A 27,508-nucleotide genomic window follows, 5' to 3' on the forward strand; every position below is an offset into this window, starting at 1 on the left:
TTGCTTTTCACAGAACACAAGGAGCTAGTATTACAGAAAGGTTGGAGATCTCTGGTTTGGCCCCAGTAATCAGTCATGGGGTCTCTAGAGGGGCCGGACAGTCCTTTTGTTCCATGGGGCGTTTCCCCAGTGGTCAGGAGCCACAGGAGGCGACTTTGAATGCCCAGGACCACTCCTGGTGTCTCTGTCACTTTCCCTGGAGAGTAATTGCAACAAGCAGGGGAGGGGGGGCAGAGAGTGGGGCAGGAAGGGAGTGAGGGAGGAAGGGAAGGAGAGAGAGAGACACAGAATGAGAGACACAGAATGGATGGAAATCGAGAGATGACGAGGAGAGGAATGGGGTGGGGCTGATTTGCAAATTTACACCAGGGCTGCTTTTGGTTCCCCAGTCAGGCCCTGGACTCTAGAGTCTGACATAGCTTGCACAACACGTATACATCACATGAGGAGGCAGGTAGCAGCTTTCTCTTACCTTGCCCTGCCCGCCGCCAGGACATCCCCTTGTAAGCCCGCCCCACCCCTGCCAGTGTGCCTTTAATACCCGGTATGTGTGACAGGTCAGTGTGTGCGCGCTGATATTTTTTTGGGCTGTTGGTGGGCCTCTTAAGACACAAGGCATTCATTCAGAGGCATGATACATGCCAGCTGGTTTCCCCAAAATGTCAATGAGCTCTGCCAAAGTGACGCCCTTCTTCAGGGCTGCTTTGGTGCGAGTCTCACAGCAGGTCTATACTGGCGATGCAGCAGGGTCACAGTGAACCTGCTGGTGCCTGTCCTGTATCAATCGGAGTCTGATGCGGACCTTCCTGTGTGATAAGTCTAGAAGTCCCAGCCGGGATCGGGCCCAGAGGCGTTAAAGCTAGGGGTGCAGCAGGTTTTACTGTGGATTTTCCTGATAATACCACAACCAGTGCCTTCCGCATGAGCAAACTTACATGCACGGAGTCACTTACAAATTGTAAAACACTGTTACAGCGTTCAAACCTACCCCGATGTGCAAATGTAGGCCCCTCTTTCAACTGTATCATTTCCTAATGGGGGGGGGGGGGGGGGGCACTTTTACTTATGTGCTCGAGCTTATTCTCTATCCCATGTATAGAGAGAAACAAGGGTACCCCAATACGTGAACCTGGGGTGGAGAAATGTTTTAGAAAAACAATGGTTCTGGTGTGGCCAAAAGGTCTATACAAAAAGTGACCCTGAGGGGGGTACTACGTTTGAGAATAGGAAGTGAATTCCTCTAGGGAGCGATGAACAATGTACACAGGGACATATAGGTCAGTTTATGACAGTTATTTATTTCCAAAACAATAGTATTCAGGTGCTCACACAGTAAGTGAAAATAAGCGTGACGTGAAAGGTGATTGTGATATTAAAATAAAGATATCGCATTGACAACAATAGAGACTCCTCAAAAAAAAATTACAGAGTGAGAGGAGTTCATGATGTAGGGGGTCGATGGCGTTTCGATCCCAATTGTTCGAGATCATCTTCAGGATATGTAACGGATGAGCAAGCTGAATTCGGGTGTTGTTGCAGTTTGAATGGGCAACAAGGGAAATGTCCTGCTACTACCGCTGCCAGCGCAGGCAGCTGTAGTAGCAGGACAGGCTCAGCTCTCCGCTTTTTGGAATTCATTCAGTGACCTGGGTTCGACAAATTTTTTTTACTGGCCCTGATCTTCGTAGCTGAACAAAACACAGTTGTTCCTCGAGACACTGGCTAATTAATTCATCCTTCCCATCTTCACCACGCACCTATGTGAAGTCTACTATAATTCCCCTTGTTGCCCCCCACAGGGTCACTTTTTTGGCCACACCAGAACCATTATTTTTCTAAAATATTCTCTATCCCAGTCCAGCCCAGGCGGGGGGAATGTTTTCTCTCCCTTCTGCACAGGTAACCTGTCTGACTGCTCAGGTCTGGACTGTCGGCAGCTCTCCACCTTACATTAATTAGCACCGCCTTCTGCTGTAGCCTGGCGGCCCCTGCCCATCTCCAGCTGAAGAACTTGGAAAACGCTCAAGGCAAGCGCTCATCCTGGCAGACACATTACCTCCTCGTCCAGTCTTCCTCGCCACAGTATTCACCAATGAGCCTCCGGCTCCACACAGAACTCCAAGTAACTTAAAAGAGCAGCGCTCTAGTCTCCCCTCCCTCCTCCAACATGGCCCCCAGTGGCTTCAGCCAATCCCATAAAGGGATACAAACCAGCCAGCCCGATCTGTTCTTTTTTTCTGCATTGCTGTACCTCTGTATATTAAATATAGTTTCACTGCACTTTGCTGTGGTCTTTTCCTTACATGAAGCTGATTGCTTTGGTATCGGCTCATTGGTGAATACTGTGGCGAGGAAGACTGGACGAGGAGGTAATGCCCGGATTACTTACCGGTAATCTTCATTACTCCGAGTCCTAGTCTTCCTCGCCACAGTATAGTTTCCCTTCCCTCCCGGCCCTGGTGGTGGCTTCATGTCTGCGGCTTTGATTATCAGATCGGGCTGGCTGGTTTGTATCCCTTTATGGGATTGGCTGAAGCCACTGGGGGCCATGTTGGAGGAGGGAGGGGAGACTAGAGCGCTGCTCTTTTAAGTTACTTGGAGTTCTGTGTGGAGCCGGAGGCTCATTGGTGAATACTGTGGCGAGGAAGACTAGGACTCGGAGTAATGAAGATTACCGGTAAGTAATCCGGGCATTCCCTTGGTACTTCTGGTGGCACAGTCTAGTCAGGGGAGTCATGCACTGAAGTTTACTCATCACAGCAGCATGTGCATTAACCTACCAGGCCGCCCTTCCAGTTTGAGTTATATTGTACTGATAACCAGAGGCATGTTTTTATTATTTTCATGATATTTTCAGATACACTGATCTCTAAAACGCGCTCAGTGCCTAGTACTTAATGTCGATCCACAACTGATGTCTTGTCAGGCTAAGCATTTGGCACCACAGGCCTCCTGAAAACTTCCTCAAAGTGCGATGGGAGATTGTGCTACAATTGTTTTACAGAAGGGCCATCTTAGAAAGAGCTTTTAGGTTAGTGACCCGCTTATTTGGAGGTGTTTGTACGCTGTGGTAGAAATGGAAATCCTTTTACTCAGGCTGCCCGCAAACTCCAAGTGTGAGCTGGCAGCACAAAGGGACCTGAGCCACGAGTGATCTGCGTCATGAGATGCCAAGTCCATGCAACAGTATGTAGCCTTCTCACACTTCCCCCTTCCCTCAAAGCCCTGAATCTGAGGCCTAGCTGCCTCGATGCACAGCCTCCAGGCAGTACACCCATATGGGGGCACTAGGTTAGTGGCCTTCCATTTCGGTGCTTTACAGCAGTTTTAAGATCTTCTTAGAAATTACACCCATTTGAGCAACAAGAAACTCTGATATTTATATGTTTCCCTTGTCTTCATTGCTTCATTTTGCTCGCGAGAAAGTGTCACTCAGTTGTTGTATGTCACTAATAATACACTGAAATTATGAAAAATGTCACACATAAGCAACCTGAAACCTTGCCAGCTACGCTCTAGATGGGGGGCAGGTGGGCCTGTGCGCCAGCTCAATTTATCCTCCTACCCCCCCATGTGCCCCACCACCACACCTGCTGAATGTGAGGAGACAACACAGAAAAACAAACCAACGGTGTTCCTTGCCACACACATTAATTCATCCAACTACCTTTCACCTAAAAGAACTGCTGTCTGTCTAAAATATTTATATCTGACTTTGTAAGTATATAGGTATACTGTTAAAAATATAGAATATAGATTCATACACATGCATATAAAGTGGGATTGAAACATTCTAAAAGCCCAACCGCTTTTATGTGTGGCCCAGTGCGTGTCCCCTTAAACTTCAGCCCTAGAGGGCGCTGCAATCAGTGCTGTGCACACAGGCGGAGCGTAGGCCACGCCCCGCTGTGTGCGTGCGCACTTACCTCAGACGCCTGCTGCAGTGCGAGGCACTCGTCCAGGAAGGCCAGCGAGCGGTCTACGGACTTCTTGACCCGCTTCTTGGAGTTGCCCCCGGACACCAGCTCTCCGTCCGACAAGCACTGGAACCAGTCTGCCTGCAGGGCCTGCTGAATGCTCATGAACTTCGGTGCGGACAGCTCCAGGCGCCCCCCTCCTCCCCAGACGGACACCGTCTGTCAGGAGGAAGCGAGAAAAACACAAAGCTGGCGTCAGGTAAGGATGCAAACCGTTCAAACGGGTTAAACAGCAGGCCTTAAAGCGCAATTGTTATACACTGTGTCTCCTAGTTCCTAGCTGCTCAGCCTGTGTGAGTGTGATGCAATAGATTGTTCTTGAGGGCATGGTTTGGATGAGTCAGTTGTAATGAGTGGGGCTGAGCAGCAGGATGCTGTTCCCTGTAGGGCCTGTACCATCTTACCTGTAACTGAATAAACTACATAATCTACACTACTGGACCGATTACTTACAAGGATTCTACCTCGTTTTTTCCAAAGTGTAGACGAGGAGGATTACCTTTGTAAACGAGGTAGAATCCTTGTAAGTAATCGGTCCCACAGCCAGTAGTTTAGATTTTGGAGTTTATTCAGTTACAGGTAAAATGGTACAGGCCCCACCGGGAACATCATCCTGCTGCTCAGCCTTACTCATTCCAACTGACCACTCATCCAAACCATGCACTCATGAACATTCTATTACATCACACTCACAGAGGCTGAGCAGCAAGGAACTAGGAGACACAGTGTATTACACATCTCCTTCCTTCGGAAAACAATAAAAACAACAGGAAGCAAAGTGAAATAAAATACATATTCACACTTGCTGTACACGTAAGCAACCAATCCTAAATCATGAGGAAAGATCACATTACGTTACATCAAAATGCTATCCCTATGGTATTAAAATAAAATCAGGTCACATAAGATCATATAGCATGAATCATTACATTCCTTGAATTGTAAAGGAAGTTCATTGCAAAGACAGACCAAACATACAAATTACATACTATGTTTCGCTATGCAAAGGAACGCACATGTTCCAGGTAGGATGCAACCTCCACACCCCACCACTGTACGCACTGCAGAACCACTGCAGCACACCACATCTTGCTATGCAGAGCAACGCACATGTTCCAGGTAGGATGCAACCTCCACACCCCACCACTGTACGCACTGCAGAACCACTACAGAACACCACATCTCGCTATGCAAAGGAACGCACATGTTCCAGGCAGGATGCAACCTCCACACCCCACCACCGTACGCACTGCAGAATCACTGCAGCACACCACAGCATGTCTGTAGGGGAGCAGCGCCATTCTTCTGCGCAAGCGCTTATAGCTGCTTCCAAGGCATCTGAAGAATAACTTATATTCTTTAGATGCCTTGGAAGCAGCTGACAAACAGGGTACTTCAAACGGGGGAGGGGGGTCGGGGTGGGTACATGGAGGAGAGAGTGACTGAGGGCCTAGGGGATCATGTATCGCATTTACTGCCACAGTCTTGCCACTTCATCTAAACAAAAGTGCTATTATTACCCAACTCTATGGTACTCCTTTTATCCACGTTGAAAGGATGTCAGGCTGGATTTGACTCGATATGCAATCAACCTTGCGAAACTCATGTTCAATACAATTGTCAGCAGTGGATACATTAACCCACTGAGCTGAATGGTATTAAATGTAACCAGCGCAGAGAGAGAGAATGGCGACAGACACCTGACAGTCTCATACTTGCAGCTCACCCAAGATGCCTTACTCAGAAATGTGCCCATTGCCTCCAGTACAGCACAGTGCATTATTTAGGGAGGCGGGACAAATTAGGGATTGCTATAAGAAGACACCAGTGATTGCTATAGGGTGACAGACCTTGCTAGAGGAACACATAAGGAGTTGCTATTGGGACAGAGTTTGCTCTAGGGACACATATGGACCTTGGGGACAAAGTAGGGCTTGCTAAAGGAACTCAGTGTGTCCCGAAATAAGGGCACCTCAGGCCTCTAGGGACAGGGTATGCTGTAAAAAAAGAGCAGGACTTGTTACACATACACAGTAAGGCTTGCTATAGGGTGACAGTAGGGCATGCTATTGGGACACAAGAAAGCTTACTATAGGGGTAGAGTAAGTATTGTTACTCTGATATTTGTTGCTACTCGGATAGTAGACTTGTAGTAGAGACAGAGTAGAGCTTGCAATAGGGTAGGAGTATGCACTGCTGCAGGGCCAGAGTAGAGTTTACAATGGGAACAGAGTGCAGCTTTCTATTGGGGCACTGTAAGGTTTGCTACTGATAGGGTGCAGCTTGCCAATGGAATACAAGAAGGCTTGCTAAAATGTCACATTAAAGTGTGCCATGGAGGCAGAGTACGGCTTGCTATAAGGACGGTGTTTCCTGTAATAAAGACAGAGTAAGGCTTTTCACAGAGATAGAGTAGTGCACGCCACAGGGAAAGAGCATGGATTGCAATAAGGACAGTGCTGCTTGCGATAGAGACGGAGTAAGGCTTGTCACGGAGACAGTAGTGCTTGCCACAAGAAGAGAGGACAGTGCTGCTCGCGATAGAGGCGGAGTAAGGCTTGTCACAGAGACAGTAGTGCTTGCCACAAGAAGAGAGGACAGAGCTGCTTGTGAAAGAGATGGAGTAAGGGACAGATTAGGGCTTGCCACAGGGAAAGAGCATGGATTGCAATAAGGACAGTGCTGCTTGCGATAGAGGCGGAGTAAGGCTTGTCACAGAGACAGTAGTGCTTGCCACAAGACGAGAGGACAGTGCTGCTCGCGATAGAGGCGAAGTAAGGCTTGTCACAGAGATCGAGTAGTGCACGCCACAGGGAAAGAGCATGGATTGCAATAAGGACAGTGCTGCTTGCGATAGAGGCGGAGTAAGGCTTGTCACAGAGACAGTAGTGCTTGCCACAAGACGAGAGGACAGTGCTGCTTGCGATAGAGGCGAAGTAAGGCTTGTCACAGAGAGAGTAGTGCTTGTCACAAGACGAGAGGACAGTGCTGCTTGCGATAGAGGCGGAGTAAGGCTTGTCACAGAGACAGTAGTGCTTGCCACAAGACGAGAGGACAGAGCTGCTCGCGATAGAGACGGAGTTAGGGACAGATTAGGGCTTGCCAAAGGAAGAGTGCATGGATTGCAATAAGGACAGTGCTGCTTGCGATAGAGGCGGAGTAAGGCTTGTCACAGAGACAGTAGTGCTTGCCACAAGACGAGAGGACAGTGCTGCTTGCGATAGAGGCGGAGTAAGGCTTGTCACAGAGACAGTAGTGCTTGCCACAAGAAGAGAGGACAGAGCTGCTCGCGATAGAGACGGAGTTAGGGACAGATTAGGGCTTGCCTAAGGAAGAGTGCATGGATTGCAATAAGGACAGTGCTGCTTGTGATAGAGACGGAGTAAGGGACAGATTAGGGCTTGCCAAAGGAAGAGAGCATGGATTGCAATAAGGACAGTGCTGCTTGCGATAGAGGCGAAGTAAGGCTTGTCACAGAGACAGTAGTGCTTGCCACAAGACGAGAGGACAGTGCTGCTCGCGATAGAGGCGAAGTAAGGCTTGTCACAGAGACATTAGTGCTTGCCACAAGACGAGAGGACAGTGCTGCTCGCGATAGAGGCGAAGTAAGGCTTGTCACAGAGACAGTAGTGCTTGCCACAAGAAGAGAGGAAAGTGCTGCTTGTGATAGAGACGGAGTTAGGGACAGATTAGGGCTTGCCAAAGGAAGAGTGCATGGATTGCAATAAGGACAGTGCTGCTTGTGAAAGAGATGAAGTAAGGCTTGTCACAGAGACAGTAGTGCTTGCCACAAGAAGAGAGGACAGTGCTGCTTGCGATAGAGGCGAAGTAAGGCTTGTCACAGAGACAGTAGTGCTTGCCACAAGAAGAGGACAGAGCTGCTTGCGATAGAGACGGAGTTAGGGACAGATTAGGGCTTGCCAAAGGAAGAGTGCATGGATTGCAATAAGGACAGTGCTGCTTGCGATAGAGGCGAAGTAAGGCTTGTCACAGAGACAGTAGTGCTTGCCACAAGAAGAGAGGACAGAGCTGCTTGCGATAGAGACGGAGTTAGGGACAGATTAGGGCTTGCCAAAGGAAGAGAGCATGGATTGCAATAAGGACAGTGCTGCTTGTGATAGAGACGGAGTAAGGGACAGAGTAGTGCTTGCCACAGGAACACCAAAAGACACACAGATGATAGACGGAATGCAAAGCAAATGAAACATTGACTCCCAGTCAATAGATCTAGGTTAAATACCTCGTTCTTTTGCTCACCATGTCACCCCAGTTTAGACCCAGCCATATGCAAATCAGTCTAGACCCTGTGCCTCATAGAAACAATTCAGGCCGAACTGCCAAGCCAGGTCCTTCCTGGACCGTAAACAAGCATCCTGGGACCGGTTTCGGGGCATCACCCCTCATCAGCCAGGCTAGCTTGAATCCAGTGACAGTGAGCCCGGGACTCGCGTCTGGGCATAACCGGCACACTTACGGTAAGAAAGCAAAAGGGACACAGATAATGGACAGAATACAGAGCAAATGAAACATTTAACCCAGTCAATAGATCTGGTTTAAATCCATTGTTTTTTTGCTCACCATGCCCACCATGGTGGGGTGCTGTCTGGGTAGTCTTGGACGTCGCCAGTGGAGGACAGATGGCAGAGGGCCCGGAGAGGGGATTCACCCGCTGCTCTGCGTGCCTTTACGTGTGCATCAGTCTCGGAGGGGAGGCGCATATGGGAGCAGAGGCCGAGAGACCGCTTCCCAGCAGAGACACAGGGAGGGGAGAGTGAGGGGGCAGGAAGTGATCAAATGGAGGTAACGGGGGAAAGAAATACTGACACAGAGGGAGATGTGCAGCTGTGACGCAAGATGAAAGGGGGGCATCAGTACCGGGAGAGAAGAAAAGTTCGATGAGCTGAGGGGCCCAGCCAGAGAGAGAGGCGGGCACACTGGATAGCACGAGTCTGAATATGAGAGGAAAGCAGGTGTGGCACTTAAACGAGGAGGAGAGAGCAAGTGTGAGGTGGAGGCTGTGAGACTAGGAGCAGAGACTGCTGGGCACGGGATGGTCGGAGAATACGGAGTAGTGACAGTCACAGCACGAGGACAATTGGGCGACAGGGTATACTCTGCAGGGGACAGGCAAGACAGGCTGTGATTGGTGGGGACGAGACAGCTGTGCTGAAGAGAGTCCATCGAGGGAGAGGTGACTGCCTACCTTGAGAGGTGGGGACGGCGGGAAGAGGGTAGAATGCGTGTATTTCTCTTTGAAGTTTACTTGTGTAGTTTTACACAGGGCATAGGAGCTCTACGTAAGTAGTAGCACGAGTACTTGAAAAGTGCAGACGCGCACTCGGCCATGCTAATTGCAAACAGATAGCCCCTACGCACCGCTGCTCGCTCCCGCAAGGTGGATGCCAGCACGAGCACGAGTGCTTGAAAAGAGCTGACTGGTTTCTAAAGGTCATCTCCTAGAGCAGCGCATGCGTGCTCCACTAGGTTTGACCTAAAAAAGGGTCCCACAGGTTGAAGTGCAGACTTCACACACTCCTTCATCGCTCCACTCTCACTGTCCTACTTACCTTGTTGGTGTTGTAGCCGGTCGGGACAGCGGTGACTGGGTCATGCAGGGAACAGTAGAGGATGGCGTCAGTCATACCTGCCCAATCAGGAGACAGAGAGAGGGTTTTAATGCCAGAGTGAGAAAGAGGCTAAGAAGGAGGACTCCATATATTCAAATCTCTTTCAAGCTCATTACAAATTATAAATTTGCTCTAGCTGCTGTAGAAGCATCTTCTGACACATCTTCCTGCTGTAAATGGCAGTACCTGGTCTGGGCTAACTTGGCGTGTGAGAGCAGAGAAGCCGTTTTAGCATCTGGATCATACATTTACCCTCCTGCACATTTTTTCAGTGGATTCCCTCCACTTTTCATGATAGCTTCCATTTGTTAAATAAGCGAACTGCAGGCACTGCACTCCATAAACTTTTGAAAATTAATTATATTTTAATTTGAACTCATATGGTAAAGTGTTTAGCCCAAAGGGGCTTTATCAAGGCTGTATGGAAGTATACTAGTAGAAGCTACATTTGATAGTCTTTAATGAAACATCAGACACTGCTACCATCACAAATGGTTTCTAAATGTAACAGTACAATGAGATAGGGTCACTATGTGCATCCTGTCTCTGACTCTACTGGTTAACAAGAAACAGTGTGGACTCTTCGGACAGAGAGCGGTCCAGAGCTTCAGAATAAATTTACAACTCGCAAAACACTTCCAAGTGCCACAAGTCAACCCCAGGAGATTAGTCTGAAAATGGGGGTCACTGCAGAAACCTGGAAATCCAAAACGGTGGCCATATGCTCATTCAAGCTGCCCATGGGCTTTCGTATTTAAGGAGATGAAAAAAATCAAATCAACTTAAGGAAGGAAACCAGGTTTTTCCTTATCAGTGGCGATAGAATTGATAGTAGAATAAAAAGGATTTGACATATTCGAAATTTTACCTTCTTTCCGTGTAAATATCATATTAAAAACAAGCATTTGCAATGCTATAGGTCTCGCACTTAAGCGAGTTTGAGCTATTGACATTGCAAATGACAATGCCTTTCATTTTTGTTTTTAAAACCTAAATAAAAGGCATTGTCTTTTACGATGCCAATAGCTTAAACTCGCGTAAATACGAGACCTATTGTATTGCAAATGCTTGTTTGTGGCTGGAACCGTAATCCTGCCTTCCTGTCCCTGCTTAGAGGGCAGCTAAGGAATGAGCTTCCCAGAGATAAGCACTTGATTTATGAGGTCTTTGAGCTCCGCATGAAGGCCCCTTGATGTTTACAATCCCTTGTGTTCGCACTGAAAGGGAGGGGGTTTATGGCCTTCACAGTCGCCTGCTAGAAGCTTCTTAGATGTTCGCTGTATCTGGGCCCGTGTTGTAATTGTGCTGCGTGCAAAAAAAGGCTCGCTTTTCAGCCAGCCATAAGCGGTATTTGGTGCTTCTATGAATGTTTCGTATGCCAATGAGTTAAATAGTAGGGGAGTAACTCTCCTGCTGGGTCGACTATTGTTCAAAAGACCCCCAAGGTCTCTCTTTAAGCCAAGCCCCAACAATTTTTCTCATAAGCATAGCACATGTTCGAGCTGAGTTCTCAGCTATGTTTCAAGCAAAGTAAAGTCTGGGAATAAGTCCTTCCCTAGATGCACCGTGGTGTATGAAAGAAGCACTTTTTTTTATAGGTGTGTTTGAAACGCACTACTAAAAACCTGTATATGTTGCAAAGCAATTTAATAACCCGCATATGAAGTGTGTACCAGCACATTGCCGTACGCACATGCGCATTAGATAGTCCGGTATATTCCGAAATGCGGCTTACATGCTATATCATTTTTGGATGAAGCATTCGCTCCCTGCAGAACATCCCCCAAGAGTCTGGGGACAGTATTGAACAAGGGAAAGTGGGGGAGCGCCATGCGTGCGTTATAGGCGCGCCGTGAGCGTGCACATCGGCGTGGCCTGCAGATCGTGCCCAGTGGCGGCGCATGCAGACTTCGCCGTACTGGAATGGGTGCTGCGCAGCTCGTGCGGCCCAGGGAGGGGGCCGCCAGGGCGCCCAAGGCGGGGACACATGGCAGCTGAGTTGGAATTGCTAGCTGCTCTTGCGCTGGATCACGGGGAGGCGTCACCTGTATTACCGTCATAACCGCTCCGCCGAACCCAGACGCCTTTCTTCCAGCCTGCGCATCAGCTAGGCTCGGGGACATGGAGAATATGAAGCTTGAGTTTCCACCCCTGCCGCGTTTAAAGAGGACTTAGAGGTAAGAACCCCAGAGGTGCCGCTGCTGATCAGGGGTGTTGTGGGTACTTGTGAATGATGCCAAGGTGTGCTGTGATTGCCGGAGAGGAGCACTTACTTCGGTGTGCATTGACGGGCCGGCAACGGGAGGCTACCATAGCCTCGGTCATTGACCCCTGTTACGTTTGACACTTTCAGCAGACATTGAGGCGTGCTTTGTATATGTTTAACATGTAGGTACGTGAATGTCCTGGGAGTACTTAAGACTTGTAGGCACTGAGTTATGGTCTTCATATTAGAGAGACCAATTTGAAAAGCTGTCTCCGTGGAGCCGACGGGGAAAGGGAAAGGGAAAGTGAAAGTAACGCTGCATGAGGCTTGCGAGGACGGAAGGGGGACAGTAGATGTGTAGGCGCACGTTCAGGCACGCGGTGTGCACAAGCTCCAATCGCCCATCGCCCTGCACGTGCCCATCTCCTGTCCCACTTCCGAGGCAAATCAGCAACAATAGATCTCGCTGGCGACAGCGCTTTCGCGCTGCGTACGCCAGGCGAGACCTAATGAGCAGCAATTAAAAGGGTTTAACGTGGATCTAAAATGTGTAGATCTAAAAAAAAAAATCCGCCATTACAGGTTTTTTTCACACAGCACCAACTCCTAGACATACACTCACCATGTGTGAAAATACTATCCCTTCAAATCAAAATAGGTTTCATTAGCAGGTGGGTATGGAACCCAGATAGAGACAAACTGCGTTATTTATAGTCAAGCACTAGACGATACATTTAATGAGTTTTTAAATGTAAAAAATAACTCAATTTGGAGGAAGATTACAGAAAGGTGGAAGCAGCTCTAGTATTGATTTAGAAAGCTGAAAATAACTTAATTAGTTACTGCACCGTGCTAATTACAAATCACTTCAATATGAATTTAAATCAATTTGCAAATCAGTAATTGAGCTTTCAGTGATGCCGTTTATAAGCTTAATTTTAAATATAATTTATTCAAGCGATGAACTTTCCTTTTCCACAAAAAATGTGAAATGTACTGCGAACCATAAAAGATCATGTTTATGCTTCACAGACTGATTTTGTGCATCTAGGACTTTACAACTGGCTATTTATGGTAGCTCAATTCTGCTTCGGACCTTCATCCCTTCCCAGTATCCTCTTTCCTCTTCTGATGGTTGGATTAAACATCTGATCAATGTGTGCGGTACAAATATCTTTTGGTCTCCTCTGAGGACCAAATTTGTATCCCCCTTCATGCACTGGGACGTTTAAGTGCCATTCACAACAACAGCATTGAAAGGATAAGCCCACTTCAGCCACTGGCTCTCTTCACGGTCAATGATGGCACTTTGTTTGCGTACATGCACCTAAAAAGTAGTTCACTTCAGTGCCAAGACTGGTGCTTTCATTATATGTTTTCTCCAGTGGATATTTTTTTGCTTATTTCTGACTTTTTTTGTTTGCAAACATATATACACAAAGTTAACCCCTTCAGTGCCCCCCCCTTTCCCCCTCCTGTGCCGGGCGTTACATTAGCGGGCGGGGTTCATGACGAGATAGTCTCGTCATGGGCACAGCGCAACCGTGCTCCATGACGAGACTATCTCGTCATGGGCACAGAAGAGGTTAAGACAGCAGCTTGCCTTTTTAAAACTTTTAACGCCTATTGAATTTGTCTGGAAAAAGTAAATCTCTCATTCAATATCTGCTTACTTTTTTGTGTGAACAAAAAGGACTGCAAATGCCCTGGAATTTAATATAAGAAGTTATTCTTATTGTTCGTAATGAGTATTGTTCAGCATCAACTCTCTATTAACAAAACTCCAACATGTATTTTATTTAGCATTTAATTGTAAATCCCTGCAGCTTTTTCAGGGCAGTAAACCAGACATGGATGAATCTTTTAAAAGTGGCATTCAGATGGAAAATCCTAAAAATGCGCAGCTCTTTGTGTTCACTTTTGTGGTTTTACCCCTTCTTCTCAAGTGTTCAATTGGTCTCCATTAATTTGAAATAAATGAATACCTCCCGCTCACAAATCGCTATTGTCTGGAGTCACTCTGGACATATAAAGTCTGATAGTACTGCAAGACCGAAGTGATGATCTTCGCAATGAAGACCTCGGCATGGAACTCCACCTGGTGGCTCGCAGACCTCAGCCCCACACCAGTCCCCACCGCCCATGCCAGGAACCTAGGAATCACCCTCGATGACAAACTCGACATATCAGCCTAGGTACACTTGGCGACCTCCACCAGCTTCCCCATCATGAGACTGCTACAAAAAATCTTCAAGTGGCTCCCGGAAAACCCATATGAAAACTGCAACACAGGCCCTAATTACCAGCAGTCTCTACTATGGCAACACACACTACGCAGGGATAACTAAACAACTCCTGAACAGGCTCCAAACCGTCCCAAACATGCAGCAAGACTCGCCCTCAACCCACCTCGCCACACCCTGATCTCAAAGCACTGGACTGGCTCCTCATACACAAGTACACTCAATTCAAACTACTCACACACACATACAAAGCATTACACAACATAGGCCCGCCTACCTGAATAGCCCCAGCAATCCACCTCCGATCCGCAGGACTCTCACTACCACAGGTACCCCGCATACACAAGAATGGAATTGGAAGGCAAGCTTGCTCTCACACCTGCAATCACAGAAGTCCCAACCGGAAGAACAGGAGAAAGGAATATGCTCAGCCATCTTTCCCAAGAGCACAGGGGGGATTCAGACTGATCATAGATTTACAACTTTTCACTTTGAACACCTCAAAGAATAATTCTGTTGATTCTAGAAGGGGCGTTCACGGTTACCCTGGATCTCCTGAGTGCATACTTCCACATTCCCAACCCGGTAGGGAATCAGAAATTCCCAAGAACCGGTCTCCGAGAAATTGAACATTCCTAGACTAAAAAGAGTATGCGAGAGGAAAAAAACAGAGTTCACTATAACGTCCTCTCAATATATTTCACAAAAATACCAAGTATCAAGAAGTGAAGAGTCAGAATCACTGGGAGTGTTCATTATTAGGAAGCAGGACCCTACCCCACCGATGGCAGCATGCTTCAAACTCGAGTCCTCTCCTCACTCATGGTTTCTAATGAGCCCAGAGGGCTCACCAAACAAGGGAGCTCTTATTCGTAAATGTCTGAGTAGAGATCCTCTGAGATCAACATTTATCTAGTGTGTACTTTTAGCAATTCACTGTGCCATTGATGAAATAAAAAGTGACCGTTAGGCCTGGCATTTCTTGGTGTGATTACCCCTGACTTTTTACCTCTACCTCCTCTATTTTTGGTACTGTGATGGATATGTTGTTGCCAACTTAGATGGTTTGGACACTTTGCCACTGCTAAACAGTGTCAAAGTGCAAGTGCTCCCTGTGTACAGTGTAATGGTAATTGGTTGCCCATAATTGGTATGTTGTATTACTAGTGAAGTCCCTAGTAAGATGCACTATGTGTGCCAGGGCTAGTAATGCAAATGCTACTTGTGGGCCTGCAGCACTTATTGTGCCACCCGCTCAAGTAGCCTTGAAAAGGGAACCCAGGCCTGCCATTGCAGGACCTGCGCGCAGTTTCCTAAACTGCCATGTTGTTCTGGTAAGTGTATGCACGTACCAGACCCTGCCCTTCCCTTCCCTTACACACCAGGCACCCCTATGGTAGGTCTGGTGTACCCCCTGGACAGGGTGCAGTGCATGTGAAAGGTGGGACATGTACCTAGGTGTGTACCATGTCCTGGCAGTGACATAATCTCCATTTCGTTTTCACTGCTGGAAGGCCATCTTGCCATTAGAATAGAATGGGAAGGCTGTGTAATATGTTTTCCAGCCTATCTTCCCAAAGGCTTAAGTTGGAAAGGTGAAGTTTAGTATGCCTGAACTCACCCTGCAATAACACATCTTTTTATGAAGATGGTTTTTGCATTATGTGTTTGTAAGCCACTCTTTCAGAAGTGGCTGGGTTTTTGTGCTTATTTCTGTGTGTCTCTGCCTGGTTGTGGATTGACTGGCTGAATTTGAAAGCGATAGGATCTGGGGAATGTCTTGACGCAGGGGAGGTGGTGAGACAGCACAGGCTGACCTGCATCTGCAGTGTAGGGGGAGTAGCAGCCCTAGAGGTGAAGAGGCCTGGGCTGGTGATATAAAACAATTGTCCCATCTCCGGCTGAGTGATTGAGAATCCAGACCCCCACTAATAAAAGGAAGGTGGTGTCACTGGTAGGGAGGCACCCAGAACTTGTTTGAGCAGGGGGTCAGTGCCCCCTGTAACACAAAGACTTAAAAGCCATTGAGGGGTATAACTATGCGAGCTGAAGCCCCTGAACTTTGGAGAATGGCTTGATCAAGTGTGAACAAGACTGGAGCTACTTCGTGGTCAAGAGGACCTTTGCCAAGGAAGAAACAACTGAAGAGACTGATGGATAGGACTGCTCTTGCTGTATGATCTGGGGCTGACCTGCACAGTTTGCTGTTTCAACCAAGGAAAGGCTATAGGGATTTTGCTGTGTGCTGTGTCTCCCTGCTTGAAGGACTTTGCTGTGTGCTGTGTCATGAAGTAACTAACCCCAAGGGCCTGATTACATGGGCACCCCAATGTACGGAACCCCCGCGACACGAACTGGTTCATTTACTATACTACATGGGGAACGGCTATACACTGGTATCCGGGCGCACGCGGCACTCTCACTTACACCTCTTAGAATTAAATGGGAAACGGACGCAGGCACAGAACTGACTGACAAAGCCTGGGCAAGCAGGCTCGAGCATCCCAAAAGGTGTCCCGCAACGTTAAATTTAAATTCATTCAAACAATGGTACTACACGGGTCCTATTTAACCCCACAAAGAATACACCGCATGTTCCCGGAGGCCCAACACTGCTGCCCCCGTTGAAAGGGAGATGAGGCGGATTTCATTCATATGCTATGGACTTGCCCACGCATACAAACTTACTGGAATGGAATTCGACATTCCCTAGAAGAGACCACACATCACAGTTCAGGACAGCGCCTTAGAGTGCCTCATGGGTCTCCGTAAACTCACTAAAGCCCAGAAAGTACAACAGCGATTTTTGGACCTCGTCCTAATACTAGCAGTGAGGGCCCTCACTAAAAGATGGAAATCCCCTAGGTGCCCCACGATGACTAGCTGGCAGGAAGACGTGATACAATGGGGGGGGTGCAGAAAGTGCGGCACTTAGACGCGAGGAGGCAAGAGGACTGCGAAAACAACCTATCTCTATGGAATGGGACATTATGTTGGAGGACTTTAAGCAACTAGATCTATTACCAACACAGGGCACTCCTACACAATAGTCTATTATCACATCTTCAAGATACAAGTCTATACACACACACACAGACACTGGCCCTCTTTCCATTGGTCATAGGCAGAATAGGACCAATAGTACCATATGATTAATCCTAATAGTCAATAATACACACAGGTAAATGCAGACCGGGAGGGAAGGGCGACGGGAGGCGGGTGTGGGGCGGATGGGTATGTTAAAAGTTAGTTTGAACATAAACAGGTATTCTACTACGGATGTTGGAGTAATGTGGTTATAAACTTACATGAATACGATATTACTATTAGAAACAAGCTTGCAAAACTCAAATGTATACATTTGGAAGCTATATCATATCAGGACATAGGTTATGTATTTGCTTGAAAACCAACAAAACGGAAAAAAGCTGTCTGTATACCTAATGTCATTGTAATACGCTGTAAAGGTTTCAATAAAGTGTGTTAAAAAAAAAAACTAACCCCAAGGGCCTGAGGTGAGCTGGCTCCCTGTTTGGAAACAGAGGAACATAAAAGTTTCCAGAGAAGACTCTCAGATACGCTGTGTGCGTGTGCTCTGTCTAGCCCGAGACCTTCGTAAGTTGTGCCCTGTGATCTTGGGCACCCGGAGTTCCAAACGAGACTCAGCGACACAGTGTGCGTGTGTTTGGTGCAGCCTGAGTCCCTCGAGAGGATAGTCATGTGAATGCGTGCACCGGGAAGCCAAGTAAGTCTCAGCGACGCAGTGTGAGTGGTGCAGCCTGAGACGTACGCGTGGATTGGCCCGTGATCGTGCACACCAGAAGGGGAAGTGTGTCTCAGCGACGCTGTTGGTGTGTGCTGTTTTGCAGCATGGGACCCTCACCAGAGGTGCCCTGTGATCGGGGGCACCCGAACATCAAGTGTGTCTCAGCAACGTGGCGTGCGTGTGCTTTCTACTGCCTGAGACCTGCGCAAGTTGTGCCCTGTGATTGTGGGCACCAGTAGATCAGGTGTGTCTCAGCGATGCCGCGTGCGGGTGTCGTGTGCAGCCTGAGACCCTCGTGAGGAGTTGCCTGGTTATCGTGCACCCGGAGTTCCAGTGAGTCTCACTGACTGAGCGTGGGTGTAGTGTGCAGCCTGGGATCTTCCCATTGCCCGGAAATTCTGAGAGACTGCATTGGAGGCCCAAGTCGCCGGACGAGGAGAGGAGAGTGGGTTTGCGCCCCCCAGGTAACGTGTGTCGACTCCGGGGGCGGGGCGCAGGCTCAGAGGGAGACGCTTTGGGCCTCTTTCTCCGTCCTGCAGCACGAGCCTCTGCTTCGGCTCGGATTGCGGCCCATGTGCCAAGGGAGTGGCAGCACCGGGGCCGCAGTGCGAAGCTGCATTTACTGTGTCATATCTTAACCATGTGGGGGCGGCAACTGTGGCCGGAGACTAACCGCATGCCAGCACGAGTGGCGGAGAGACCGTCGGAGGCACCTTGAACGGTGCTGGAGTAAATTACGTATTGCATTATTTCTGTATCACAAAGTATCTGATGATTGTAGGACGCATTGCCTTATTTCTGCACAACGAACTGCCCCATTTATCGTATAGCCCATTGCATTAGTTTTGCATAACGAACTGCCTGATGTGTGTTACGTATTGCACTAGGTTTGCATAACCAACTGCCTGAACGATGTGCTACGCCTTGTCTTAGTCCTGCATCACGAACTGCCGGATTGTCGTATTACACGTTGCATTACTGTTGCATACCGAACTGCCTGATATATGTGTTCCGCATTGCATTCGTTTCGCATAACGAACTGCCTGATAACTGTATTACACGTTGCATTACTTTTTCCTATCAGAGTATCTGAAGGGGACTGTACGCATTGCATTACGGGGGCATAACAGTTTACAACATTGTTATATTACGCACTGCATTACAGTGACAGTACAAATCGCCAGATAGCCGTATTACGATCTGCATTATTCTCATGTTGTGAAGTACCTGATTGATGAATAACAAACTGTATATTACAACATTAGGATTACATAGGATTGTTTAGTTTAGCTAAAGAATAATAGGCCAGGGGGAGCATTACCCCCAACGCATATGTTGGTTTAATATTGTGTGGTTGCATCGTATATCTTCTTATAAACATATACTTGTTGTTCTATGAATCTCGTGTGGAGTCTATTGGTTGTGTCATCATTGGGTTTCTGTGAGCGTAATTGCAAATACTTTACACATTGACCTTGAAGATAAGCCTGGCTGCTCGTGCCAAGCTACCAAGGGGGTCTAGCGGGGGCTATCTCTAGAGGCGACCCTTCTTTCCCCAACGTTGTGGCCGCTGTGTGGGATTCTAACACCGGGTCCAACAGTGACAAAATGATGGAGGGATTGTTAGCATTCCCGCATTTTTACTGTAAACATGCGTTGGCCATCAGGAAAGCCCTGATGGTTCAAATTTCCATTACACTAAATGTTGTATAAAGCAAGCGCTGTAGAAGAGTAAACACATTAATAATACTAAGAAAACATTTCGTGTAATACTTGTAATTGCAAGCCACCGTGTATCAAGAGTTTCCTAAAAATACAAAAGCAGAGGAACACAGTAATATGCCAACATCCAGAAACCCAGAAAAATACTAAATATCGAACCATAAGATCATGCACACCAATGTGAGGGAATGCTAATCAAACCTTTAAAAACACACACACATTGTCTTTGCTAGGTGAAAGGGTAATCGTTTTTATTCCTGTCTTACCCTAAATGTAGGAGAGAAATGATCTCACAAAGGGAGAGGGGACGTTCCTCTTTACTGTCACACACTATAAACAGGAGAAAAGGTAGATCACAGTTTAGGTCAGGGGACACAGTAAGGAATTGTGCCTATGGTATCCACAAAAGTGCCCTTTGCTTAATACACCAAGGCTAGGACCTTGAGTCTGAACCACCGTGCTGCTCTGCCTCCTTGTAGCTATACAAGCGAGTACCTGCTCCACCTTTAAATTGTTGGTAAGACACTAGAAGGCAAACTTGTGCCTCTCATCAACCATAGCATTTCTTCTATTCTTCAATGTCTTTACAATGGATTTGAGGAGAATCTGGCAGGGTCAACCCTTGAGGCTAAATGAGCTGTAATCAGTGCATCTAGAGTATCTTGTGTTGCAGTGGAGGTTAGAAATTCTAGGTTTGAAAAGGCAAAAAGATTCCTCTATTTCTAGACCTTTAGGGCGACCTTCTCTTCCTCTTCAGGACCTGTGCCCAGTCCTAAAAACTCTTCAGGGGTTTCCTTTTGCCACTCATAACTCCACTGCCTTAAAGCTTTCAATCACAAAAGTGTTTTTGGTAGCAGTTACGTCTGCCAGCAGTAATGGTGAGATTAGTGCCGTAAACTCCCTATTCTGAGAATTCTGGACAACTGTATTATTTTGAGGACGGATGCTAAAATTATTTCTAAGGTGGCCTCAATAGCTCATAGTGATCAATAAACTATGCTTTCTGTGTTTCTCAATTCTCTTTCCTCCCAGAAAGAAAATTAGCTCCACTTATTAGATGTTGAAAGAGCAGTTTTGATTTATTTGTCAGATTCTAGACCCTTAGTAATTCTGACTAACTTTGTTACCTTTTGATGTGAATCTTGGATTCTTGACCCCAGATCTGCAGGGGTTGGGTTCCTAACCCACGGGTGCAAAGACCTCGTTCAGTCCACCAGCACTGCGTAAGGAGGTTGAGTTTCTCTGCAGCCCTACGTAACCCATAGAGCATTCCTGTGAGGGTAGTGTTTGTGTTTTCTGGGTTACTATCAGTCCCATAAAGGGCTCAGGGTCACAGTGGTAATTCAAACTCAATGTTGTTACTAGAATATCACATTCAAGCAGAGCACTAAGAATGACAATATATTTTTAAGTTTGTATTTCAAGTCTTATTCTGTTACTTAGCACAGGAAAAATAACAACACAGAATATAATGCATAGTGCTAGCAGGGAGAATAAAATAAACAGGTCTAACATGTTTTAGAATATTCCTACCACGGTAAAGCTACTTCTATGAGCTACACTATGAAAGCATGGAATAGCTATCTTGTCTCTAGAGTTTCCTGGGGCCCTGCCCTCTGCAGCAGAGCACCTGTGTTTATTAGACTTCAGCTCAGAAGAGTGTGCACCCTCAGACGGAAAAAACAACAGCTGGGCTCAATTCCTGGTCACTGGACTGACTCGATATTCTGGTAGTCTAGCAGAGAAGGACCTTGTGTGATTACCTGGTGCGAAGGCCTCTTCTCTTCAGTGGTCAATTCCAGAGGTTTATATACGATAGAGAGCATTGGCTTTTAGCTTGCATTTCAAAATCAAGTGGATATTTTTCATATATACTGTTAAACCTCGAGATCCAGATATCGAGAAGTTTGTATCAGAGCTGCCTCGCCTGATATTATAACAAGTCAATGTTTAGGTGAGAATGACAGTTTCACAAGTTCTGCGAAAGATAACGACAGGCTGGCGGTGGACCAAAGGTAGACAAGCAAACTTAACGTTTTAAAAATGGAGTCCGACTTGGGGGTCCACAACACTTTGGTGGTACAGGACAAGAACGTAAAGCTTTCAATGTCTTAATTAGCCTATTGATTTGGTCTACTATTCATATAGCCTATTGTTTATCTGACACTACGTTTCCTGAAGTCACGCAAGGCAGATTTACCAGAGGTGTTACTGCTTCATGGGCAGTGGTTCAAAGTGTTGTGTTATCAGAAATCTGGAGTGCAGCCACTTGGACTACATCCCATACCTTTGTGAACCATTACCATCTTCAGAAGCTGCGTTCAAAAGCTTTTTCTTTTTTGTGTTTTGAGTTCAGTTTTCTCTTAAGATCTTCAGTTACATATTAATTCACTAATAAAGTTTAGGCTTAGCACTACTGCTGACTTTGTATGGTAATTTCGACCTTTGCTATTATTGAAGGCCACCATGGCTTTGTTTTTCCTCAGAAGTAATGCCTGAAATGAAGGTGAGGGGCACAAGGTTAATGCCCCAGTTTCTTGCCAGTAATCTTCATTACTCTTAGTCCTACTCATCCTGGTCACATTTATGAAGAGCCGCCCACCCTCCCGGGACTGACGGTCTTCATTTACACTTGGTAAAGTCAGAAAGACTACTAGGAAGGCAATGCCATTCTTAGCAGCCACTGAGGGCAGCTGAGGTTAAAGCCTTCATTAATCCTGCCATATGCTGAGGTGGGCATCTCCTAAAAAATGCCTCCGCCGCCCCAGAACAGTCTGCCCTCTTTCCTTGTCTCTGCTATACCCGTGCATCAGCTCCCCAGCTGCTTTCAACGGTAAACATCCTTTTGTACGCGGTCATTACACCATGCACCATTACTACGCAAGCGTTCCAACGAATGCGCTGTAATAACGCGTAGCCTTTACTACACATGTTATTACTTCGCATGCGCTTTAATGTGTGTATGGATGACGGGAGTCGAGGAGGCAGCGATGACGAATTGCAGTGAGGAGGAGGCCAGAAAGACGGTGTGGTGGAAGGAGAACAGGTGACAACAGCATCGAAGGAGGGGCACAAGGGGCTCCGGGCACCCACTGAGGAGAGAGAGGTAAGAGGGACTGTTTAATTTTGAAGAGTTTGTGTTTGAGGAGTAGTGTTTTAAGTTTAAGGATAGTGTTGTGGGTCGTGTACGGTAGTGTTTGTGTGTAGGTACAGGAGTGGGGGATGGTGAGGGTCGTGCAGGGGTTAGTGTTTTAGGGATTAGTGTACTGTTGTGGTGTTTGTGTAGGATAGTGTTGGGGGGTCATGCAGGGTAGTGTTTAAGTGTAGGGAGTGGATTGGGGGTAGAGGAAGGGTCGTGCTTGGGGTTTTGCTTTAGGGTTTAGAGTAGTGTTGTAGTGTTTGTGTAGTGTAGGGTAGTGTTTTAGGGTTTAAGGTAGTGCTTCAGTGAAGGGGATGGACTGGGGGTAGAGGCATTGGTCGTGCTAGGGGTAGTGTTTTAGGGTTAAGGGTAGTGTAGTAGTGTTTGTGTAGTGTAGGGTAGTGTTTTGGGTAGTGTGAGGGGGTCGTGCAGGGTAGTGTTTAAGTGAAGAGGACGGACTGGGAGTAGGGGTAGGGTCGCGCTGGGGGTAGAGGTTTAGGGTTTAAGGTACTGTTGTAGTGTTTGTGTAGTGTAAGGTACTGTTGTAGGGTTTAGGGTAGTGTCGGGGTCCTGCAGGGTAGTGTTTGGGAGCAGGGACAGGACTAGGGCACAGGGCAGGGTAGTGCTGGGGGTAGTGTTTTAGGGTAGTGTTGTGGTGGTAGTGTAAGTTACTGTTTTAGTGTACTGTCGGGGGGTTGTGATGGGTAGTGAATGAGTGTAGGGACCGGAGTCGGGGAATGTGTATGTTCGTGCAGGGTGTAGTGATTTAGGGTTTAGGGTAGTGTAGTGGTGTTTCAGTAGTGTAGGGTAGTGTAGTGCTTGAGTGTTTTGGTAGTGTTTTCCATTTTTAGATGTGTAGGGTAGTGTATTTCTATTTGTTATTTATTATAGTGTTGTGTTTTAAACATTTTTAAAAAGGGGCTAAATGACTTTTTTAAATATGACACGTTATTCCGCATTCCATTTTTATTACTAGGCAAGTTTTTACTTCGTATACATTAACACTTTCAATGTAATGGTATGCGAACTAAAAACTTGCGTAGTAACGGTTGTTGCTAAGTAATAACCGCGTAGTAATGGCATGCAAAATAACATTCCATATTCGCTTTCAACACATCACCGTCCACCCTCTGCAATGGAGGCTCCCCTTGGAGGAGTGACACAGCTGATGGGACAATCAGAGGAGTTATAAAAAGGCTTGTCAACAAAGACTGATCCAAATTCACTCTCTGTATACACTTTGTGTGTTCTAGAGATAGCTTTACTAGTCTCCCGACTCCCATGTTTTCCTAGAAGATATTAAAACATTTACATAATATATGTATGCATACAGGAGTTTGGGGAGCTCCCTTCACCCATTGGTCCGTTCTGATGTAAGTCACATTGTGTTTCCACCCACAACAGCATACTGCCTGGAGCAGACTGAGGCACCGCATTTTGCCATTATAACGTGCACAGCAGCCAGAAAAGGAGTGCAAACCAGGGCTGACATGCATTGTCTGCTTGCTGTTTTTTCATATTTTTGGCATAGTGCATTTATCTGCAAAAGAAAACTGCAGCATTGCCAAGGCCAGAAGTATTGGCTTTGCTAATGCTTGATTTTCTCGCTACGTGCTCTAGGAAACAGCTAAAGCGGTCTCTAGCCACGGTAAGTACCAGTAACTAATTCAGAACACAAAAACACACTGATGAAAATACTTGCCTGTACACTGATAAACCATTTGCTTTAAACTAGATGTTGTCCTATAACACCCCCCTTCTCTCTATGTACCCAGGTTTGTGCTTTCAGTGGTTGTTAACCCCACGAATGACACGTCAGATGGGGAGTTTGTGGGGCAGCCGAACCCGTGAGGTCTGCCCCCCAGGCAGATTGGGAGGGGCTGGCCGATTAACGGCCATTTTGTAAGTTGGGATATTTTTGGAGATAGCCCAATTGGTATTAAAATAGGGCTTGGCGTGCTCCCAGCCACCATTTTAGGTTTGGTGACCTGGTGCTTGGGAGCGGTGTATGGTAGCTAGCGTTTTTTGGGGTATTGTTTAGTGGTTATCAGGGAGGTTAGGAGTAGACTAGAGGCAGTTTAGCAGTCATGGCGGGGGAAAATTATCGGGTCTTGGAGGCGGTCAGGCTCCTGAGTGAGGCAGGGCGGCTGGATTTGTTGCAGCCAGAGGTCGCAGGACGCGTGCGCCCCCAAGGCGTGCTTCCGAGGAGGTGGCGGCCGCCGTCGCAGTCTGCACGTCTCCGGAGAGGGAAAAAAGCAGGAGGTGAGTGTGCGGGGCCGCTCCGATGCCAGGAGAGCGGCCCCGATGACTGGCGTCGAGCTGGAGCCTCGTGTCTGCGTGGAGGCTCTGGCGAAGGTGTGGGGGCACCTCATGCGTCTCTCCGGCAGGGTTTCCCCAGGACATCCAGCCTAATGTGAGGAGCGGGCCAAGTTAGCCTGAGGCCTCTGGTGCTGGGGGAATACGCCAAGGCCGGGAGGGGTTGGAGAGCAAGGGAGGGTTTGCCGGACGACAGGATTTTCCATGCGGGAGCCAGTTGGGGGCAGGCCAAGGCCCCAGAGGAGTGACAGCAGGGTGCGGCCTACAAGGCCAGAGGGCAGGGAAGAAGGATTCAGAGGGGTTTATAGGGCAGGGGAGCCTGGACAGGGGCCATGTAGTAGTGGGGGATGAGTTGGGCTCTGGGATGAGGCACTTGGGGAGGGGTGGTCCCCAAGGGGGCAGGGAGGGGTATCCAAGGAAAGCAGATGGGGCTGGGGGGGGGGGGTGAGGGACTGGGTCCCTTGGAAATTGGAAGAGAGGGGGAAGGCCAGCCTGACGTGCTGGATCCAGCAGGGGAAAGCTAGTACTGGGAGGGCCTCGACATTTGAACGTCCTAGCATGAGGAAGTGAGGGGTTTAGTTAGGGTGGTGCAGGTGGACGCCTACATGGCGCAGGGTGCATCTCTCGGTGTTGAAGCTAAGGGGCTGTGGCAGAAGAGACAGGAGGGTGACAAGAGGAGCGGGATGGATCAGGGTAGTGGGCCCCTGGGTTTGGGTTCGGACCCCAGCCGGTAACCGGCTGAAATATCGACGTGGCTCGAGTGTGGTGAGGACAAAGGGGGGGCGGGGGCAAGTGAAGGGGAAGTAGAAGATTTAGTTAAGGTAGGGCGTGGGTGGGAAGAGTGTACATTGGAGGTAGGAAGGGAGAGGAGAAGGGAAGGGAAGTCAGGGAGAGGGAAGGTAGGCCCAGCACACCAGACTTGTCCTTTCTATTTCAGGTAGAGGATCCACTACAGGGGATGAACTTGGCAGAGCTGGAAGCAGCTCGAAGGCGCAGAGAAGGGATCGTGGACCATCGTGCGGTGTGCCCAGTACACGCCGGCAGATGTAGGCCCGAGCTGTCTCGCTGGCCCTGACGGACCTCAGTGGTCCGCAGGGCAACAAGGACACAGGAGTGCGCCTTTCAAGGGTGCTAGTGGATATAGGCGGGTGCAGTCTGCACCCCCTGATGAGCGGAAATGGGGGCATTTTGGGCAACAGAGTGTTTGTCGGGAGGGGCAGGGAGAATTAGATTAGGAAGAAGACAGCCTGGAGGTGGGCGAGTTAAGAAACATTGAAGAAGGGGTTGAGGGGGGGCCGAGTAATGTGTCTCATAGTATGTTGCAGGTGACACGACGGGCGTCGGAGCCTGCCGGACGGACCCCAAGATTGGCTCAGACTATGGCTCCCATGGAAAGGCGGACTGCAGCACAACGGGCACCCTCCTTAGAGCCAGGCAAAACGTGAATAAAGGGGACAAACCGAAAATGGTGTCCGTGGGGATTGGCTAGGAATTGGGGGGGGGGGGGGGGGAAGCGGGGAGGTTGCGGAAAGGCAGGTATGTATTAGACGTCGGTGTGGGCACAGACGAAACGGGCAAGACGTCTGCGAACACGTTAGAGGACACCAAGACTAAGGGGACAGTTGACGCAGGGGAAAAGACCGGCAGAGACAAAAGATAAATTAGAAAGCAAGGAGTTGAAAATTAAAAAAATGCCTTATATGGGGGTGAGCAAACCCCTGGGCGCACATTTAATGTTGGCAGCTAAGGAGCGGATATGGAATGAGGAGTATGTTGAGATGTTCAATCTATTACTCAGGGAAGTGTGCGCGAAAGAGGGATCGAAAGAAGAGGAGTACAAATTGGCCAAGGGTACCATTCACTATTGAGAATTGGACAGCAGCATTTTTTATTTACGCAAGCGTGTATTGCGAGAAGTATCCAGAGCGTTGTGTAGCTCTGTTCAAATACATGCATGTGGTCCAGTGGCAGCAAGGGGGGTTTAATTCAGGCAGGCAGCAGCAACATTTCGCGGGAGGAAGGGAGGCTAAGAGGGCTGGGCCAAAGGGCTCATACACCGGTTAGGGTAGAGAAGCAGGAAGCAGCCTTACAGGGTTATGACAACCAGAAGGCTGCAAACATTTGCAGGAGGGGTTCAGAAAGGGTTTTAGACTAGGGTATGGGGGACCCAGAGTTTGGAGGTGTGCAGACAATTTACAATCGTTGAAGGAACACCCCAAAATAGTACAGGACCAATTGGATAAAGTGCGCAAGGGACGAATGGCGGGCCCATTTAAGTACTGGCCTTTGGAAAATTTGATTGTTTCTCCCATTGGGGTGGTACCAAAGAAGGAACAAGGTCAGTTCCGTCTCATTCAACATTTGTCATGGCCAGATTTTAATGATGAAAGGGAGGCTACTGTTTCATATTCGTCAGTTGACATGGCCATGTCACTGGTTGTGACGGCGGGCGCAATGGCAGAAATGGCAAAATGCGAGATAAAATCAGCTTTCCATTTGCTTCCAGTCCATC

General features: G+C 47.9%; 1 protein-coding gene across 6 annotated transcripts in view; it reads right to left on the reverse strand.

Annotated features, from left to right (window-relative positions):
• QTRT2 (queuine tRNA-ribosyltransferase accessory subunit 2) overlaps positions 1 to 27,508 on the reverse strand; it is a 248,618-nt gene that overhangs the window by 145,475 nt on the left and 75,635 nt on the right. For all 6 annotated transcript variants that reach the window (XM_085621061.1, XM_085621066.1, XM_085621064.1 and 3 more), the window contains 2 exons: positions 9,545 to 9,621; positions 3,927 to 4,136 (listed from right to left, as the gene is read on the reverse strand). In XM_085621061.1, the coding sequence (XP_085477187.1) occupies positions 3,927 to 4,136; positions 9,545 to 9,621 (287 nt within the window). The remainder of the gene's footprint in view (positions 1 to 3,926; positions 4,137 to 9,544; positions 9,622 to 27,508) is intronic.

Source organism: Triturus cristatus, chromosome 8 (assembly GCF_964204655.1).
Source record: "Triturus cristatus chromosome 8, aTriCri1.1, whole genome shotgun sequence".
NCBI classification, from domain to species: domain Eukaryota; kingdom Metazoa; phylum Chordata; class Amphibia; order Caudata; family Salamandridae; genus Triturus; species Triturus cristatus.